Genomic DNA, 21,514 nt, shown 5'->3' on the forward strand with positions numbered 1-21,514 from the left:
TGGGAAACCAAAAAATTCATGTAACTTGTTTTATTGTGATATTCACTTTAGTGTGGCAGTCTGGAATTGAATACTACCTAAACATAAATCCCAGAGCCTGGTACACTCTACAGAGCTTTTGGAAGCAGCAGCAGCCTTCCAGCTCTCACAACTGAACTTCTCTGCTTCCTTCATTGTGACAACACTTGGAATCCCTAATGAAAGGGTAGTGTATGCCATCTCTTAGCATCAACTCAGGTGTCCAGTTGGCCTCAACATTAGTGCTCTGGATCCCTGCTCCTATAATCTCACCCAGAACCTTTTATGAAGCTAAACTTAGGTTAGTGACCTCTCTTTTTTTCCACATATTCAGCATCTATATGTGGCTTTTTGTTTGCATAAGCTGATTTGATTCTAATCTTCCAGGTTTCATTAACCTAACTTTAGATGTGTTCAAGTTGACCTGATCACCACCTTCCACTTCCTGATATTTTCTGTTTAAATTTTGTCTACTCAGATAGATGTTATCCCATCCCCTGGCCTTCATTAAATTAATCTTTCTCTGGGCTCCAGCTTCCCTCTCCTGAGTTTTGTTTCTTTGTGTTTGATTTTTTAGTCATATCTAAAACTTTCCACTTTGTACCTTCCTAATTTCTCTACCTATACTTACTTCCCTATTTTTTACTTTTCTCCTCATTACAATAATTCATTTTTTATATGACCCTGACTTCTGTTTGTTGGAGGAAATATCCTCTATTTTTAAAGTCATGATGAGAAAACTTCACTTTGGCTCATTAGAGCCATGATGGACCTTAGTTTTTTTTTTCTTCTGCAAAAGAATTCTTCCCATTCTTAGTCTTTAGTTAAAATCACATAGACCAGGGACTTCCTCTCATCCCTACCTCTTCTTATACCATGGCAATGACTTACTCCTCCTTCAGCTCAGTGCTGCTGCTCCTGGCCCTCAGGTCGCTGCCCTGGCCAAGCAAGTTCACTTTATGAAATGCTGCTCTGAGGTTGGAAGAGGCCAGGAGGTGGAAATGAATCCCTGTTCCACTCAGCCCTGTAAATTGCACAGAGGAGAATCCTATATTGTCAATGTTGCCTTCTTCAGCGATGTCTGGTCTAAGAACAGCACAGCTTTAGTGCATGGCATTGTGTTGAAGGTCAAAATACCTTTCCATATCCCTCAGCCTGATGAATGTAAGAGTGGCATTAAGTGTCCTATTGAAAAAGACAAGACCCATAACTACTTGAACAAACTGCCAGTGCTGAGTGAATACCCAATATAAGGTTGGTGGTGCAATGGAAGCTTGGATGACAGTGTAAATGCTCTGTTCTTCTGGAAGAACCAATGGAAATTGTGTAAGCTGATGAGCTATATTCCACCAATATGTTTATCCAAGGACGAGAGGAGGTGAGGGTGGGGAATTGGGTTGTCGGGAAAGGATGAAACCTCAAACAAGTTCAGTAACGTGTGAAAAGTGAGATTTCAAATATTCTGCTTTAAGCACCCAGACCCCGCTCACTGCAAGATCAAGAACTGTACAGCTATACCATGTGAGCCCAGAGAGTGCATGTGCACTCAGCATCAGCATTCTCTACAGTTAGCCTGGGGAGGGCCTAAGAGGAGGCTAATGTCAGGGAAGGCTGTTTTGAGATGTCCAAGAAGTTGGCATTGGGTCATGGGACTCAGTTCCAAACTGTGGTGATGCAGGTGGGGTATTAAATCTCTAAGCTTTTCAACCTAAGGGTCTCATTGTGAGTTTAACATTCCTATCTAACATCTGGTGTGATCACTCCCTGACCGTGGTTCCTATGGTCAGAGCTTGAGTGTCGTCTGCCTCCTTCCACCAAAGAGCTCAGTTGCCAGGAACTATGGATGGATGAATGCCTATTGGATTTAGTTGATGTCAAATGTTTTGCTTTAATTCTGCCTTAGATGGTACTGAACAAACATAAGATTTTTTGCACTAGCTTGTAGTGAATACACAGCAGCACATGTTAGCTGAATCTGTCTTTTTGTTAACCTCATTAACTTGAAGACTCTTATGTACCTAGAAATTCCTTTGAATAAACTCTTTATGAATCTTGAAAAAAAAATCAAATGGACCTTAGCATCACCATTATTCAGGTGATAGTTTTCCATACGCAGTTCCTATGTGAGTTCTAAGTGTCGTGGCTTACTAGTTTGAAAACTGTTTTTAACATGGAATGAGCAGAATTGGAATGGCAATGTAATAATACATTATAAGATACCACAATGAACAGGATAGATTATAAAGTTAATTAATCTGGCCTTGCATTGGAACTGGGCTGCTCAATAAATTTTTCTGTTTATATGCTGGTGGAGAGATTAGGGAGAACAGAAGTTTGATCATCTCAGCTCAAATAATATTCCCATTGCTACCTATTATGCCTATCCTGGCATCTTGGTTTAAAAGACTCTTAGGAATGAATCTGCATTTCCAACTAAGATTTCCCAATTTTCTGTAGTTCAGATTGAAAAGGAGAATCAGTCTTATTTATTATATAGGTTTAGGTTTTGGCTACCAACCCCAAGCAAGTGCTTTTTATGGGAATCTCAGAATGTTCTCCCATAAATTCTTTGCTTATACATCCAGTCTTATGGTTAAGCAGCTAACTCCTCCAGCTAAAGACTTGCAAAATCCAGAATCACTAAAACAGATTTGAAAGAGAAGGATCAGCACAGTTTTAAATGTATTGAATCTGTAAAGATAAAACACTGTTTTCTCCCAAATCCCCTTCCAAGCCCATAAATATGTATATGTATCTATACACAAATACATATATATACACTTTTATGTATATGTGTAAATGTATAATTGGAGATATAGGTGTATGTGTGTGTATACACACATACATATACACATACATACATACATACATACACATATATATCTCCAATTATACATTCTCTTTGACATATAATGAAACATACTGGAAACAGAACCAAAAGCAAAAAGACATGATGGAATATCTGTCTTCCATTCATTCCTACGCTAGTTGTTGTAAGGCCAAGATAACATGGTATTTTAAAGAGTCTCTGACACAGGCGTTTAAGTCTTATTTAGTAACAGACTCATGACTTGGCTCAGAATATGTGGATGAAGTCTGGGATAAAAAAGGGAGAGTTGATTTTCTTTCTTAGTTTGACCAACTCCACTTTGCTATTTTGACGAATCCATGATTTCAGTCATGTGGGAGCTTCTGCTCTAGCAGTTCAGATCACAGTCTTTCAATGCTGTTTTATTCTCTGTGATTCTTTCCATAAATCCTTTATGGAGGATCCAACCAATGCACCAGAAGCCTACCCTGTTTCTTCGAATATGCCAATATACCTCTCAGACTGTCTATCTGTGGTCTCTCATTCTTAATTTATGGCTGCCCAACCTGTTTGTCTGGTTATACATGTCCTCTCAGATGTCTCTCCCTACCTTTCTTATGTGCATACCATAGTTGGTAGTATTCTACTACCTACTTACTACATGCTTTTCCATTGTCTTTTGGAGTATTCACAATTCTAATTTATTATTTCATGACTCATGACTGTGTGTCTTCATTAAAAGAATTTTGGTGTTAAAGATGGATTTTTGCAGCATCAAGTAGCCAGATGGTGCAATGGATAGACTTGGAGTCAGGAACCCTCATCCTTCTGAGTTCAAATCTAGCCTCAGACACTTACTAGCTATGTGACCTTGGGCAACTCTGGTTGCCTCAGTTTCCTCATCTATAAAATGAGCTGGAGAAGGAAATGGCAAAGCATTCCAGTATCTTTGCAAAGAAAACCCAAAATGGGGTAACAGTCGTTCATGACTGAATAACAACTGCAGCATCAAGCACCCTACAATTCTTCGAAGCCCTTCATAATTTTCTGAATGCAGTCCACACTGATCTCTTAATATTCAATTCTGGCCCTATTTGCCAACATTAAACTGATTTAATTCTGAATTTCATCTTATCTCACCTTTTGGTTTTTGTCTGTGTTTTCTCAAGAAAAACAATAGGTATTTCAATATTTCAGCAAACCTTAAAATCAGCACTTTTGATCCCTTGCAGGGGAGATTAGAAAAATTCTAACAATTGCTCATTTGTTTTCATGATTGTGATGAGGAACACAAAGCTTCTAAAGTCCAGCCTTAAGAAGATTTAGAATTACATCTCTCCTAGTGGTAGATGATGAAGCCAGCTGTCCATGTCTCAGTCCCAGTTCAGTCCTAGTTCATCCTCCCAGAGCAATTTCTCAACTTAAGGACCTTGAATCTTAGAGCAGTTCAAGGGACCATAAATTTGTACCAGGAAGGGCCATTAGGAGTCATCTCACCAAAATCTTTTATTTTATAGATTAAGAATCTGAGCCCCAGAAATATTAATTTACCCAAGGACACACATGTAGTGTGTGACCAAGACAGGATTCAGACTCAGATGTTGTGGCTATAAGAGCAATGCTTTTTGGGGGTCTGTTTCATGTTTTCTCTCCCAGAGGACTTAAACTTGGCGTGTCTCATTAGCACAGTTATTTTGCTGTCAACACTCTTAGAGCTTTATTAGTTACTCATTCTACACCTTGGCTATATTTATTTCAATCTGGCCTTGTTTTGTCCCTTAGGTGCTGCTGTGGGTACCTGTTTCTTCCCTGGCATCCAAAGCCCCTTTCAGATTCAGCAGCACACATGATTGTGAAGTTGCTCTCCCACCATTGAGATTTATGACTTCCCATTGTCCTTCTCTACTTACCATCTCGCAGCGTGGTTGCCCCCTCCCCAGTTAGAATAAAAGAAAGCCAGACAAAAATAGTTTTTTTAAGTCCACAGTGAATTTCAAAGAATGAAATAAATATCAAGTAAACACTTTGTGATCTATACAATATGATTACTTCTTAAATAAGAAATACCAAAGGAAACAGGAAGTAATATGTGGCCATGGAAACCGCATACTGTGAGGAGATCAATACTAATCAGGAGAAAGGAGAGTGAAAATGAAGGTATGGAGCAGCAGAAAACTTAGCAAGAAATGATTTATGCATGTTCCTTGACTCCACACATTTCTGTGATTCTGTATACACACAAATTTTACATGCCACATCTGCCTGTATCTGTTCATTTAACCATTAATAGGCACTTCTGGACACTTGCCTGATCCTATTCACTAATAAGGGCTAAGTTTTGGAAGTCACTGGTGCTTGAGAGCTTCATCCAACACCAAAGAACCCTTCAACGAAAAGTCAAACTCTCCAGAATTCTCAGTTGTTGTTGTTGTTGTTGGTGAGTCATTTTTCAGTCATGTCTGACTTTTTGTGACACTATTTGGGTTTGTTTGTTTTTTTGCAAAGATACTGGGAATGGTTTGCCATTTCCTTCTCCAGCTCATTTTACAGATGAGGAACTGAGGCAAACAAGGTTAAGTGACTTGCCCAGGGTCACATAGTTAATAAGAGTCTGAGGCCAGATTTGAACTCAGGAAAATGAGTCTTTCTGACTCCAGGTTGGTGCTCTATCTACTGCACCACCTAGCTGCCCATTAGTGCTCTTAGGGAGGTGGCTAGCTATATGATCTAGCTCTGCCCTTTTTGGGTGTGATAGCGCTCATCTTATTAGTCCTAGGATGGGTGTGTAGATTTATTCAATGACTCAGTGCTATGTTTCATTAAAATCACAATAACATAGTATAACAGAGTCTTTTGCACAAGCATGATTTAACTATATGTATATATTTACTCATAACTATGGAAGCAAAAGCAATAAAATTAAATATATCAAAACAACATAAGCTGCATGCCCATGGTTTTCCCTAGGTCCAATTATTCTTTAACTAGTCTACAAGGACATACCAAAGCCAGGAGTTCAGCTCAGATGCTTATACTCACAACTATTTACTTCCCAAATGCTATTCTACTCATGGTACATCAGAGGGTCAATGTTCAACTGGTTGAGAGGATTCAGGATGCAGGGTACCAATTCCTCTTCCAGCCAGCTTTCTTCATCATGTTCCTTTTGATGGTTGGGACTTCCACAGTCCTGCCATCTAACTCCTTCCTAGCATGGATGGCTTATCAGTTCAGCTGTAATGTATAAGATTCCAGTTTCTTCCCATGGAATTAATTATTAGCAGAGTGATAAAGTGGGCTCAAAAGGGGTCTCAGGCAGAGAGATGTCTCCCATGCCCATCATTCCTCCCTGACCCCCTTGAACCTTCTTTTTTCTAGAGTTTTTGTAATCGCCACACCCTAAATCATCTCTGACCCTAAGCCAGACACATCCCCCACTCTACCCCTTTTCTGATTGTCAGTTTGATGAGAATGCTTACTTTCTAAAGCATCATGAAGAGGGCTAACCAGAATCAGAATACCCATGACTCTTAATTCCTCTTCCTCTATGCACAGAGTAACAAAGTAAATAAGGATTGCAAATGTATATACATATATATACATCTGTGTATATATACATATATATCTATATATATATCTATACATATATCAGTATATATATACATATATATAAATCAGTACTTTGATTTTTTTTCTTTTTGGACTAGACCTATGCAAATCAACGCATCATCAGTGCAGGGTACTTCATATACCAATGTAAGTGGGCACTTCCTCTGAAAATTATCATTTTAAGGAGTTGCCTAAGGCACTGAAAGTTTAAGTGATTTGCCTAGGATCACACAGTCATATTAGAGACAATACTTGAAAGTAGGTCTTCCCTACTCCAAGACTAGCCCTCTATCCACTATTTCTCTAAGAAATTATTAGCATAAAATAAAAATTGACCACATTGTTCTCTCAAACAGTATTTTGACATAATTCCATTGCAAAACATTTGCTTATATATAACTTTTTAGGAAAAGATTTCTTGAATAGAGTAATAGAAACACAGAGAGAAATAGTGGGTTCAAGTCTAACTAACAGATAAGATAATATCATGTTTTCCTTCAGGTTTAGAACTTAAAACAAGCTGATAATAATTCAAATAAAAATAGATTTTGTGCAAGGGATCTATACAAGACAATGGTATTTTTTTGGTAGAGTGGGGAAAAATACTCTTCTAGGCACATGAAAACAGCAATATACGTATGGGAGTCAGCAAGGAAAACCAAGGGAAAAAAGTTGTATCTTTTGGAGGGGAAATGCCCATGTATCCTCCGTATGAAATTATGATGACAATATTTCAATGCTGAACGAATTTAACAGTTTGCAAAACAAAGAAAAGCAATCAGATGATTTCAAGCCCAAATAAATATAGTGATACAAGTCATTTTTATTATATTTTGAGTAGGGTAAGAGAAGAGGAAGGAAAAATCAATAGGAGAAGGTGTTACACCTATCCAGATCCATTTTCAAACATCTCTACAGATTCAAATTAACATCATTAAGTCCCTAAAATGCACAAGGTGCTATGCTAAGGAGTGAGGACTAAAATAGGAAAAAGAATGAAAGACTCTCCCCTAAAGGAACTTATTACCTAATCTGCGCATACAACAGGTAGAAAAATAAACATGCTACAACGTAGATTGTGCTAAAGGCAGTAGATTCAAACTGCTAATGGTAGGCACTATTTCATTTTTTTTCTATGAATACCAAAATTAACACAGTGCTTTACACATAGTAGGCAATCAATATATGCTATGCTAATAAATGCTATTATTGAATGCTGTGGTAGCTATGGCACTGAGTTAAGTTGTTGAAACCTCAGGCAATTTATTCTATTCCTAAAGATACTCATCTCTAGGTTAAATGTGAAGAGATCCAGATAAAGCAGCCTAAGAAAATGTTGAGGGGTTACTTGATTTGGAAGCTCCTTCACCATCCCCTTATACAGTCATACTTTCTTTGTTTTTGTTTTTGTTCAGTCATCCTTCAGTCATCTTCTGACTCTTAGTGATCCCATACTACAACTGATACGAAGTGGCTGCAGACTATTGCTCTATCTCAGTTCCTTACTTGAATGTGGGTACACATTGGAACAACTGCCTTATTATTGTTGTTGTTAAGTCATTTCAGTCATGTCCAACTTTTGGTGCCCACATTTGGGGTTCTCTTGGCAAAGACACTGGAGTGGTTTGCCATTTCCTTCTCATGCTTATTTTACAGATGAGGAAACTGAGGCAGGGTTAAGTGAATTGCCCAAGGTCACACAGCTGGTAAGTATCTAACACCAGATTTGAACTCAGGTCTTCCTGACTCCAGGTCCAGCATTCTATTCAATGCACCTCCTAGTTGCCTATTCATAGATTACCCATGCATCCACATGTGAGTACATTTTTTTTCAGCTTTTGAAAACCTTGCCCAACCACCTGTATCTTCACATGTCTTTGTGATAGCTATGTATTACAATAGCATTCTAACAGCTGCTGGCAATATTTAATTTATAGAAGGAAATCCCTCTTTACCAAACCTTTCCTTTTGCTATCAGTTTCCATATTCAACCTAGAGATTAGTATCTCCAGTAATAGATGAGATCATCTGGGATTTCAGCAGGTGAACTCAGTGCCATACTTGTCTGGAAGGAGAACATGCTGTCCTGTGATATATATAGCTAGATGGTGTAGACATAGCTGAAAAACAATCCATGCAAGAAAAAAAAATACCTCATAGTTTTAATTAGTTGCAGAAGCCATATACATCAGCAGTGTGATGTGACAGTCAAAAGAGCTAATGCTTCATTAACAGAGGTCTCATGTTCAAAACAGAGAAATAATAGTCCTACTGTACTATGTTCTGCTCAGACCACATCTGGAGATCTGTGTCCTATCATGAGCTAGAGTTTGCCCAGAAAAAAAAAGCTGGAATGGTAAGAGGACAAGAAACTATCCACTGTAGATTCAGTTAAAAAAACAAGGATACTTAGCTTGGAGAAAAGAAGATAATTGTCTTCTTCAAGTATTTAAAGGTTTGTCAAGAGGAAGGGTGGGTACTAGGGGGAAGGAGGAAGACTTAGGACTAAAGATTACCAAAAGTCAGTCTCCGTTCAACATAAGGGAACACCAAGTCACAACTGGAGCCATCCCAAAATTGAACAGGCTACCTCAGCTGACAGTGTTTTCCCTGTCACTGCAAGTCTGTGCTAGAAATATAATAGCTGGGATTTGTGTTTGAGCAGAGCTTGGACTAGATAAGACTATCTCCATTTCTCTGACCCTTGGATGGGAAAAAAAAGAGAAAAATTGAAATAGGTAGAACACACTTTCTATAAGAATTGGTATGAATTGGATGAATAAATGAACCTGGAGGGCCTTCTCATCTCAGCATAAGATGGGAAGAAAGAAAAGAGCAAGATAATAGGGAAGTTTGAGTATGGTGAGGGGTATGAGAGCATGGAGAGAACCCATCTGGGATGACCAGGCAGTGACAAGGCCCATCATGAGTAGGCTGCTCCAGCCCTTTCGTTTTCCCCTCACACCCATCCCTAACAGCCTCCCAAAACCCACCCATTGGGACAGCTGGATGGTGTAGTGTATAGACCACCAGCCCTGAAGTCAGGAAGACCTGAGTTCAAATCCAGCCTCAGACACATATCACTTACTAGCTGTGTGACCCTGGGCAAGTCACTTAACCCCAATGCCTAGCCAAAACAACAACACACACAAAAAAAACCCAACACCCATTTACATGACTTAGAAAGTCAACCCTCTTTTCCTTTCAATGAGATGGAAAATTACTAAACCTTACAATCCTGCCTCTTTGCCCTGATAATCCCCAGCACCATCATCAAACCCACAGATATAACCTAAAGACCCATGGCCTTTGCCATCTGCTCCTTCCTTGAACCCTTAGTACTTCCTGGTTTTACCATCTGCCCTACAGCTGAACATTCTCTTCTATATTGTCTCCTCCAATAAAATACCCAATGGATAGCCTTAGACTTGTAGTCAAGAAGACAAGAGTTCGAATACTGCCTCAGACACTCGCTAGCTATGTGACCTTGGGCAAGTCACTTAACTTCTCTTGACCTCAGTTTCCTCATCTATAAAATGAAGATAATAATAGCTCCTGTCTCATAAAATCATTTTGGAGATTATATGAAAATTGTTTTGCAAACCTTAAAGTACTATGAAAAGACTAGCAATTATTGCTGTTGGTGTAATGTGGGCCCCTCAAGAACAGAGACTCTCAGTTTTTATCTGTATCCCCATCATTTAGCACAGTGCTTGGCCTATACTCGATGCTTACTCATGCATTCACTCACCTCTTCTTTACTTTCCATCTCTGTCTAAATAGGCACTGCATGGTTCCCTCTATCACTATCTCTCCTTACCCTTCTCCCTGTCTTTCACTATGATCAATTCTGATGCTCTGGGCAAAGGGTGGATATAGTTTGGGACAACAATAGTGAATCAGAGACAAGAGCTGGGATTAGTTCCAAAAACTCTTAACTCTCAATCAGCTATGTCAGATAGCACTACCTTTCTGAACCCTGAGGCATGGTGACTATATATCCAGTCACTTCAAATTCTGGCTCCTTCATCCCATTGTTCAGAAGTAAAGAGTCCGACCTTTTCAAACTATCTCCTCTTTTCAACCTTTTCTAACTTCCCAGGTCCAGGAAAAGATTTGAAGTTCCCTGCATCAGGGTAAAAATGAAATGAGATGTAATAAAACATGCTCTTGGGTGTCATCTATCCAGCCTGAACAGTTCCAAAAGTTGTTAAAATTATTTACAACATCAGCACCACCTTCTTGAGTCAGCAGTATTTTACAGCCTGACCATTGAGAGAAACTATGATCTCCATCCTTCAGAGCTGCCAGAAAAGGAATCAACAGAATCTTTAATGCCTGGTCCACAGCAAGGAGTGTTGGCCCCACACCTCTTCCCTACTGGGCAAGAGAAGCGTTTTGAATGGAAATTTTCCACCGGTCAGGTAGCAGTCAGCCAGAGAGGTGACCCTGTAGAGTAGTGCAGCAACTTGAGAAAAATGATAGGTCTTGGCTGCCAGCTACAGTTAAAATAACTGGTTTCTTCTGTAAGCAGTCATTCATTATCAGTGGGATGCTGCAAAATTCTCTCCAGAGTCTTTTAAGCTCCTCCCTGCAAGACTACTCAGCTCAACCCGGCATTTCCGTTTTATGACTTCACATCACACAATAGCTAAACTGCAACATTAATGGCTCTGATAGGTGTATGCTCTTAGAAGCATGAACAATGGCTCCTTTAGACTTTATTCCTAGAATTGGCAACTTATAAAATAAGCACTTATGAGAACACTATATCAGCTCCACTGAGCTTGGAACACGCAAGCTAATTAGTCTTCATTGTTGGTATAGTCTCTCTTAAAAAAAAAGTAGTATGTTATTGTTCCTTGTTTCTTAGCATAGCAACAAGTAAGCATGCATGTAGCCTCAAAGACAGAGGTTCTTTACCTGGGGCCTGTGAACTTTTAAAATATTTTGCTAACTCTATTTCAATATAATTTTTCTTTTATAATACTACTTTTTTTATTTTCTGCATTTAAACAGATTGTGGAAGGGGTCCATGATACCAAAAAAAAAAAAATGTTAGAACCTCTGCTTTATGGAGATTAAAAATAACCTCTATGCTAGTTAAACACTTAATGAGGATATCCAAGTCTGTGGGCCCCATAAGCTTTAACCTTCTCCCACTACAATCACCTGAGCTGATTACCCAGGAGATACCATTAGCAGAGAAAGGCTTCATCATATCAATGTTCTAATTAGAAGCACAAGGGTATTATCGTTCTACAAGCCTTGCAAACCTTAAAGTACTATATACATGCTGGCTAGTACTACTCCTGCCCTTTTCCTAGCAAATTCTAACTGCATAATCTTCTAATCCTAAAATTCAGAATCCTCCTCCTACCCTAGGTGAAAATCCTTTTCCCTGTAGCTTAGACTTGGAGTCAGAAAGACCTGAGTTTGAATTCCACCTCAGACACATACTAGCTTTGTGATGGTGGACAAGTGATCGAACCTCTCTTAACTCAATATCCTCCTCTTTAAAATGAGGGGATTGAATTCAATGACCTTTCAGATCTCCAATTTTAAACCTATGATCCTATGATCCAATGATCCTCTTCTTCCCATACCTGTCTAGCTCAGCCCAGTCAGCCAGCCTTCTCTGTTATCCACTTCTACTGTGACCTCTGAAACACTACTTTATTTAATAAAAATGAGGAATTTAATAAATCCCTTGTTATTCAAACTTTTCCTCTTAGACTCCTTTCTGGTAGAGCTGTACCTAGGCTGGAGAGACTGGGGCTTTGTTTGCTCCAGGGCAGAAAATGTCACTAGTATGAAGAGCACAGTTCTGGGGGACTACTTCCTGCCCTGTTTGCCCTGCCCTCACAAACCCAGAATCCCCAGATCTCCAAATGAATTCTTATAGGATTTTCTTGGCTCTCAACTCATTAGCATGGCTAAGATAAATGACATATGCTGGGTTCTTAGGATACTTAGTTTTCTTGCAGGTTCAGCATGCATTCCTCCTAAATGAACCCTTTCTTCATGCCTAGTCATTAAGTCTCTCTTCTTCCAGAAATTATCTTGTGTTTGCCAATTTGTTTTACATGTTATATTCCTCCAGTAAAATCTCTCTTTTCTTTACCACCTAAACTTTTTAGAGGAATAGGCTATATTCAGGGCCTATACTTCCTCATTCCTCATACCTATTCATTTCTCAAGTCTTTGTAATCTTCTGAGCCTACCACCCTCCTAAAACAACTCCCGCCCAGGACACCAATGAGTTATTAATCCAATGGCCTTTTCTTAGTTCTTATCTTCATTGACCATTTTATGGCATTTGACACTGTCAATTGCTCTCTCATTCAATATACCAACCCCTCCTTTGGTTTCTGTAACGTTGTTCTAGATCAGTTTTCTTCCTCTCTGTCCGACTTCTGCTCATCAGATTAATTAGCTGATTGGTCCTTCTCCGACTGTCCAAATATAGTTGTGCTTAAATGTAGTTGTCCCCAAAGGCTTTGTCCTTGGTCCTCATGATGCAGTCCAAAGAATTCTAGTACTAGAATTGTAGGACCTGGGTCCTATTCTACTACTTTCCCAGTTCTGCTACTTTCTATCTGTGTAACCTTAGAGAAGTTACTGAAACTCTCTGGTCCTCAATTTCTTCATATGTAAAATAAAGGGATTGAACTAGATGACTTCTAATGTACCTTCCAGTTTTAAATCTATAGACCTATGCCCCTTTTCTCTTCATACTCTCTCCTTTGGTAATCTTGACTGTCCCCAACGATTCAGTTTTGACTTCTATGCAGTGATTGCCTAATCTACACATCCATCTTCAAACTCTCCCATCATAAATTTCATTCCCATATTTCCAACTGTCAACTGGTACTAAAGGCACTTCAAACTCGACATGTTGAAAATAAATCCATCATTTTCCCCACTAATCAACAGTTTCATTTTTGTTTTTGTATGCTCAGTACCTTAATAGATTAATGCATTCTTTTTGATTTTTTAAATTGACCTCCCAACTCTCCTATTTTTGTTTATGGTAGCTCCATTCTCCATTGATCCAGGCTTGAAACCGCAGCGTCACCTTTGACGCTTCCTTCTCCCTTATTGATCCCTTGCAACCAATTTCCAAGTTCTGTTGATTTTTCTTCCATAGCATCTCTAATCTGTCTTCTCAATCTTACTTCCACCAACCTACTTCAGGACTTTATTAACTCTTACCCATACAAGTATAACAGCCTCTTATCTGCCTTTGCCTATCCTTCATGTTGCCAAAATTATTGTACTAAATTATTGTATTCCACTCAAATGACAGTGAGTTGCTGATACCAATAGACAAAAATCAAACTTCTTAGCCTGGCTTTTAAGGTTCTATAACCATGTTCCAATTTAATTTCCCTCCTTATTCCATAGTATTCCCCTTCTAAAAGTCCAACCAAATGGGACTATTAGCTGTTTCCCAATTTCATTCTACCCTCTCCTACTACTCAACATTTATGAAAATTGCAACCATGTGTATAATAGCTTTCCTCAGTAGAAAGACAGCGTGATTTTGCAGATAGTATTCTGAGACCTGTATTCACAAAGACCCATGTGCACATCCCTACCTCTGAGAGTTATGAGCGAGGTGGCTCAGGGGAATGAATGCTGGGCCAGAGTCAGGAAGTTGTTGTTATTGTTCATGTTGTTCAGTCATGTCCAATTCTTTGTGACCCGTGGACCATAGCATGCCAGGCTCTTCTATCCTCCACTATCTCTTGAAGTCAGTCCAAGTTCATGTTCATTGTTTCTGTGATATTATCTTTCCATCCCATCTTCTGTTGTCCCCTTTTGCCTTCAATCTTGCCCAACATCAGGTTCTTTTCTGATGAGTCCTGTCTTCTCGTTATGTGGCCAAAGTTGTTAAGCTTCAGTTTCAATATTTGACCTCCCAGCGCAGTGAATGGCCTGAATTAATTTCTTTAGGTATTGACTGATTTGATCTCCTTGCTGTCCAAGGAACTCTCAAAAATCTTCTCTGGCACCACATTTTGAAAGTGTCAGTTCAGCAGCAGCTTTCCTTAGAGTCTAACTCTCACAACCGTATATTGCTACTGAAAAAACCATAGCTTTGACTATATGGACTTTTGTCAGCCAAGTGATGTCTTTGCTTTTTAGTATGCTGTCCAAATTTTCCATAGCTTTCCTTCCAAGGAGCAAGCATCTTTTAATATCATGGCTGCAGTCACTGTCTGCAGTTATCTTTAAACCCAAGAAGATAAAAACCGACACTGTTTCCATTTCTTCTTCCTCTATTTGCCAGAAAGTTGTGGGACCAGTTGTCATGATCTTGGGTATTTTTTTTAATGTTAAGCTTCAAGCCAGCTTTTATACTTCTTCTTTCACCCTCATCAAGAGGCTTCCTAGTTCCCCATTTTACAGATGAGGAAACTGAGGCAGACAGTGGTGAAGTGACTTACCTAGGATCACACAACTAGGAAGTGTCTAAGGGCTCATTTGAATTCAGGTATTCTTGACTCCAGGCTCTATCCACTGAGCCACAGAGCTACCAATCTATGATCCTATGATATCTACCTGTTGAAAATATTTATTGAAGGCCCTCTACAATCTGAGACTACCTCACCTTTCCAACCTTATTTCACATTTTGCTCCATCCATACTCTTCTCTCTAATTAAACTAGGATACTTGTCCCCCAATCATATCCCCCACTTTTCCTGCCTTTGAGACTTTGTTCATTGTACCTAGAATGTCCTGTCTTTCTTCACCTGTTGAATTCCTATCTATCCTTTAAAGCCAAACACTTTCAAGGAAACCTCTTCTTGTTCCTACTTCTGTGCCCCAGTGAAAGGGATGTTCCCCATAAACCCTTTCCCCACATCTTATATCACACTTTTCTTTTACCTCTCTAAAGCAATTATTTATTGTTTGGGACATATATAATATTTTATCTAACAGACTATCAGCTCCATGAAAGTGGGAATACAGATCTTATCTAAACTTTAGTTTAGATCATAAGATTTCAAATTTGAAGGGACCTTATGATTATTTTCTTCAACCCATTCGTTTTACAAAAAAAAGAAACTAAGCCCCAGAGTTTCCTCTTTTGTAAAATGAATGTACAAGTCAATTAACCCTGTTTGCTTCAATTTCCTCACCTGTAAAATGAGCTGAAAAATGAAATGGGAAACCACTCCTGTACTTCTGCCCAAATGGAGTCACAAAGAGCCAGACACAACTCAAATGATTGAACAACAACAGCAAAGACCCAGAGAGGTTAAATAATTTGCCCCAAACCACACAGCTAGTAAGTAACAGAACCAGAATTTGAACTCAATCTTTCAGACTCCAAATCCATTATGTACCATCACCCTTGGTGCTTAGCATAATGTCTTTCTATGGAAAGAGTAGTAGAGTACTCAATGCCCTTAATGGAAGGCATTAAGTACATAGTCACTGACTTGCATTCCTGTTGAATGCAATTTCCCAAATTTATAAATCAAATCAATTAATATTATAAAGCAAGTGTAACAATGCCAAGATACTTTCAGTTCTAATTTTTTTTTCATATTTCGAATCAGAGATATTCTGAAGGCAGCAAAAATGAATGGAACTTCCTATTTTTTTAAGTGATAGCCATCTCTTATAAAATCTGAAGTATAGATATCGTATTACAATAAAAATGGGCTTGTTTCATTATTAATTCACTTTTCCCAAACACACACACAAGCACAGAAATATCTACTCTGTGCTCTTACTGCAGAAGAAGACTCCTTTATAGAAGGCTACTCAGATGGACAAAGAAATGGAGAATACAGTCAACAAAGATTTCTCTAGGTATTACTTATAGATTTACAGTAAGAACCAATCTCATTTCCATGGGGGCAGGAAGGCATTAGCACTTAGATTGGGTCTGAACCACACCAAGAAATACTCAGCTATGGGCAATTCTTTTTCTAGCTCCCAAGGAGCTAGAGCCTTCAAGTTCACAGGGCATGTGATGAATTATTTGTCATGTGAAGCTGTCAGGGTCAGCAATCAGCAGCATTCATTTTGCCCACCTTGCATATTCTTTACCCTGAACACCAGAATGTGGGGAAGGGTGGGGAAATCAATCGCCTTTGAGATCTCTTTTGCTTATTATGTATAAAGTAAACTAGGTATGAGAGAACTAGGTAGGGGAATTAAGTATGACTCCAGAGTACTGAATTATCCAAAGGAAATTTGCTTTATGACCTAAGCTTTCCTATAGACAAATACAAAGTTTTGAGTGGTTGTGTGTCTTTTACAAGGAGAAAACATAATACTGTCCTCATACAGCAAGATATCACTATAAATATATAGTAACTCTTGCAAACCATTCATCCACTTGGTTAGCATCCTTGTCAGAGACTTGAGGTGACTGGAGGGGGTAATTGCAAAGAGGCTCAATTACAAGAAACATTATTTCTTCTAAGAGATGACTTGGCAGCTATGTGCTCTGTTTAAGTTTGGCCCAGGAAATAGATTAGTAAGATCTAAAAGTAAAGGATATCCTTGCTGGCTCTTGAGCCAATGTTTATATGTAACATTTCGCTTTCCCAGAATGGAAAAGGCATAGGGTATTTTAAATGATCAGCTTTTTTTTTAAGATAACCGACACTAAATCATTTAGGTTCAATATTTTTTTAGTCATTTCCCCTCCCCACTCCCCATAAACCCTGCCAAGAATCCTCACAAAGACCAATTTATCAAAAATTAAAAGTGTAATGAAGATATGATTAGTGGAAATGGAGGGGAGGATCAGAAGCACTTGGTCAGATGCTTTGGAAGAAAAAAGTAGGGATGTGGGAGGTAAAGCAGTGACGAAGAGCTTACACTTTGCTGTATTAACATGACATAGTATTTTTCACTATGGCTAACCCCCATTATAAAACACCTTGATATTACATGGATAAGATCATGCGGTAGACAAGATCATGTCTCTGAGTACAAAATTACCTTCAAGAAAGTGCTTCTTTCTCTGTAGCATAACCTCTTCAGCTCTCGAGCCCCTTCCTCAATTGCTCTTCCATTATAATGTCTTTAATATTTTTTAATGAAAATTAGAACACAGTCAATTTAGAATTTGATCTGCTCAGAGAAACAGACTCAAGATTATTTTGGGAGGAGGTGAAGAGTAACTGAGGAAAATCCAAGCCCAAATCTAATTTCTAGTCTAGTTCTTATTAATGAAGGTCAATATCAGTTCACCTAAGTGATTGGCATTAGGGCAAGATATAACTAAGTTTTCAAATACACTTTGGGCACATTGTGTGTCTGCATTATAGGTTTGTGTATGTATATGTGTATATATAAACACAGAAATGTATATATTTATAGTATTGTATACAGACATATAGGTGTGCAAATGTAGGAACAGACATAGAAAACATTTTAGGAACAATGAATGACTTGAGGGACTTATGCTGAGTTTATGGAATTTAGAGCTAGAAAAATAGTGATCATTTAAGCCAACCTCCCTCATTTTGCATATATTGAAATTGAGACTTAGAGAGAGTGAGTAACTTTTCCAAGGTCACATAAGTATTAATTTACACATGAACAGGAGCACTATTTGACTTCATACTTGTTGAATATGTACTTATGTAATGTAACTTAATTCTAATTCAAGTTGATTGAAAATTAGAAAAGAACATAAGTACAGCTGAGCTGCAGTTGACATAAATTAGAATTAGTAGTTGAAATGAGAGTGGACAAGAAGAATCTGAGTGACACAGAAGAGATTCAGAACAAACATTTAGAAAGAAAATTCTAACTTTAGGGGAAATGAGACATCTGGTCACTTTACCAGGAGGTTATGAAAGCTCCCTTGAATATTTTAAAGATGACTTAACTCTCTCTGGGATGTATTAAGAGCAGTCCTATCATGAGTCAAAGAGATTTATTAGGTGATTTCTTGAGAGCCTTTTTCAAAACATGAACAAAACATACTAGGAAAAAGTGGATTATGGCATCTGTAGCAAAAAAAAAAAAGTTCTGAGGCAGCAGCTAGGTGGTGCAGAGGATAGAGTCAGGACCACCTGAGTTCAAATCCAGCCTCATACACTTAAACACTTACTAGCTGTGTGACCCTGAGCAAGTCATTTAACCCCAGTGCCTAGTCCCCCCCCCAAAAAAAAGTTTTGACATATAAAGAAAAAGGATATGTAAAAGATTCTGGGGGCATCATAAATAAATTGATATTCTGATGTTATTTTGTCTTTTACGAAAACCAATAAAAATGGGGGATTTTTTTCAGTCTAAAAGCTCCTACATACTTTGAATGTCTCTTAAATTTCACCAGTAGTTTATTTATTCATTGACTTCATTGATTTTAGTCATGTATTAAAAACATTTATTTTCCATTTTATGGTAAATCTCAGACATGAATACCTTTTATTTCTGTATATTCTATTTTCAATTTTCAGTTTTATGTGTATTTTACATTTCCATCTATATATTTATATTGGACTATTATATTTTCAGTTGACTTCATAGGTGGACTTGACACACATTCCTACCATCAGTCCCCCCAGGATCATGTTGAATTAAAGCCTGTTAAACCTGTAAGTAAGGTTGTGATGAGCCAGAAAATATTAATCCTTCTAACTCAGCCAGAACTAACCTGAACCAGAATGAATCTGGACAAATTGCTACTAATTTTTATATTAACTTATAATCATTGCTATTAAAGGAAGACGTTTCACATGTAGCATGTATTTTTTTCAAAGAGAGATTATCATTTCAGTATCTAAATCATTTATTTAACTACAGGAAGAATAAGGGTCTGGCATTGTTTAGCCTGCTGAAGGGAACACTTAGGATCATATATTTAGAGATAGAAAGGACCTCAGAGGCCATCTAGACCAACACTCACATTTAAAGATGAGAAAACCAGGGGCAGCTAGGTGGGGCGGTGGATAGAGCACCGGCCCTGAAGTTAGGAGGACCTGAGTTCAAATCTGGCCTCAGACCGAACACTTGACAATTACTAGCTGTGTGACCCTGGGCAAGTCACTTAACCCTAATTGCCTTTAAAAAAAAAAAGAAGAAGAAGAGAAAACTAGAAGAGGTTAAATGAGTTGTCCAAGGTCATATGAGCAGTAAGTGAGAGAGTCAGGATTCCACCCCAACTTCTCTGACTCCAAATCCAGTGTTCTATCCACTGTATCATACCATACCTCTACCAATCTCTGCAGATTGACTCATTTACTATCTTCCAAGTAATGGAGGTAATGGCAAGAGCAGTGGAAAGGGATGATATCTTGCTAAGTGATGTATATTCATTCATTGAGTTTATAACATGTCATGTAAAAGAAAAGCCTAGATCACCTTTTTACCATAGATACAGCAGGAATAAGAAGGAAGGAAATAAAAAGGGAAGGAGGGAAGGAAGGAAGGAAGGAAGAAGTGAAAGAATGAGGAAGAAGGAGGGAAGGAAGGAAGAAAGAAAGAAGGAGGGAAAAGGAAGGAAGGAAGGAAATGAGTGAGGGAGGGAGGGAAGGAAGAAAAGGACAGAGGGAGAGGGAGGAAACAAGGTAAGTGAGTAGGTAGCTAAATAGACTGGTCTTTGAAAAGACTTTGTAAGATCACATGTCAAAAAGCCCAGGTTAAAAATAGGTAGCATTTCTGGGGAATTTGGCTCAAGATGAACAAGAGATTTTCAAGAATGAAAGTCTGAAGACATAAATGCAGATGATGCCAATGAAGAAGAAAAGATGAAGTTGTCTAAAGAGACCATTTTAGTGGCTCAGGGGACTCATTAACAAATGCATATTTTAAAAAGACATTTATAGAATATGGAAGGAAGGGTAGATAACTGAGGATGAATAGTATGAATATAAAAGTGATCTTATAAGAATAATGTGAGGAATGACAAAGACACAAATGAAATGAGGCTTGCAATGAATACTAATGAAAACATTAAAAACATGAATAACCTTTTAAAGTTATGCTGGGGGCAAGAAGAGAGAGAGGGACACTGCATTGGGGTGAGGATGAAATAATGACAAGATGATAGAAAACAGGGTGTGACTCAACTCCTATTCTGTTTCTTTTTTTTCTCTGCCAAGGAGAATGGCATTCATACATGGAAGTATAGAACAAAAATTATTGAAAAGGAATTGAAAGTCACGAAATGATGAAGAAAAAGGTGATGGATTTAGTATTAGAAGAGAACCTAGGTTTGAATTCTGGCTCAGCTAGTTGCAAACTGTGTGACTAGTCGCTAAAGCTTTCCGGAACTTGGTCACTTTATCTATATAGTAAAGGGTTCAACTTCATAATGTTAAAATTGCCTGTCATCTCTGCATCTATGATCCCATGACTTTAGAGCAAGAATTTTTAACCTTTTTTGTGTCACGGACTCTTTTGTCAACCTGATGAAATCTATGTGCCCCTTCTTAGAATAATATTTTTAAATGCATAAAATAAAATACATAGGATCACAATGGAAATTACATTGAAATACAGTTGCCAAATTAACCAAGTTTAACCACGTAAGATTAAGAACCTTGCCTTAGAAATAATCTGATTCTGGGGCAGCTAGGTGGTACAGTGGATAGAGCACTGGACCTGGAGTCAGGAGGACCTGGGTTCAAATGTGAGCTCAGATACTTGATACTTACTAGTTGTGTGACCCTGGGCAATCCACTTAACCCCGATTGCTCATAAAAAAATAATAATAATCTGATTCACATACATTTTACAGATAAAGAAACCAGAACCCAGAAATAGTATGAGACTTGCCCAACATTATATTGGTAGTTAGTTGAAGAGTCAGGATTTGAATCCAGGTCTACTGATGCCAAATCCATTCCACTGTACCCCACAGTTTCACCCAGCTCTAAATTTATGATCCTATGATCCTGTAGTGAAGAAAGCACCTAGCTGTCTTCAATGAGTGTAGACAGCTTCAGTGGCTCAGATAAACTATATGTTCCTCTCAGTCTATTGCAGCAACCTTCTCTGAGGGCCTCCACATCCTAACTAGAACCTCTTCAGTTTTGACTTAAATTGAGGGTTCAGATGGGATTGTTGGAGGACATATGAGGCGATCAGACTCT

General features: G+C 38.4%; 1 protein-coding gene across 1 annotated transcript in view; it reads left to right on the forward strand.

Annotated features, from left to right (window-relative positions):
- Nucleotides 1-21,514, forward strand: part of LOC114054009 (sodium/potassium-transporting ATPase subunit beta-1-interacting protein 3) — a 777,776-nt gene that overhangs the window by 755,135 nt on the left and 1,127 nt on the right. Inside the window, exon 6 of the mRNA XM_027877099.1 lies at nucleotides 18,936-19,015. Coding sequence (XP_027732900.1) covers nucleotides 18,936-19,015 — 80 coding nt within the window. The remainder of the gene's footprint in view (nucleotides 1-18,935; nucleotides 19,016-21,514) is intronic.

Source organism: Vombatus ursinus, unplaced genomic scaffold (assembly GCF_900497805.2).
Source record: "Vombatus ursinus unplaced genomic scaffold, bare-nosed wombat genome assembly UNPS02014812.1, whole genome shotgun sequence".
In the NCBI taxonomy this organism is placed as follows: Eukaryota; Metazoa; Chordata; class Mammalia; order Diprotodontia; family Vombatidae; genus Vombatus; species Vombatus ursinus.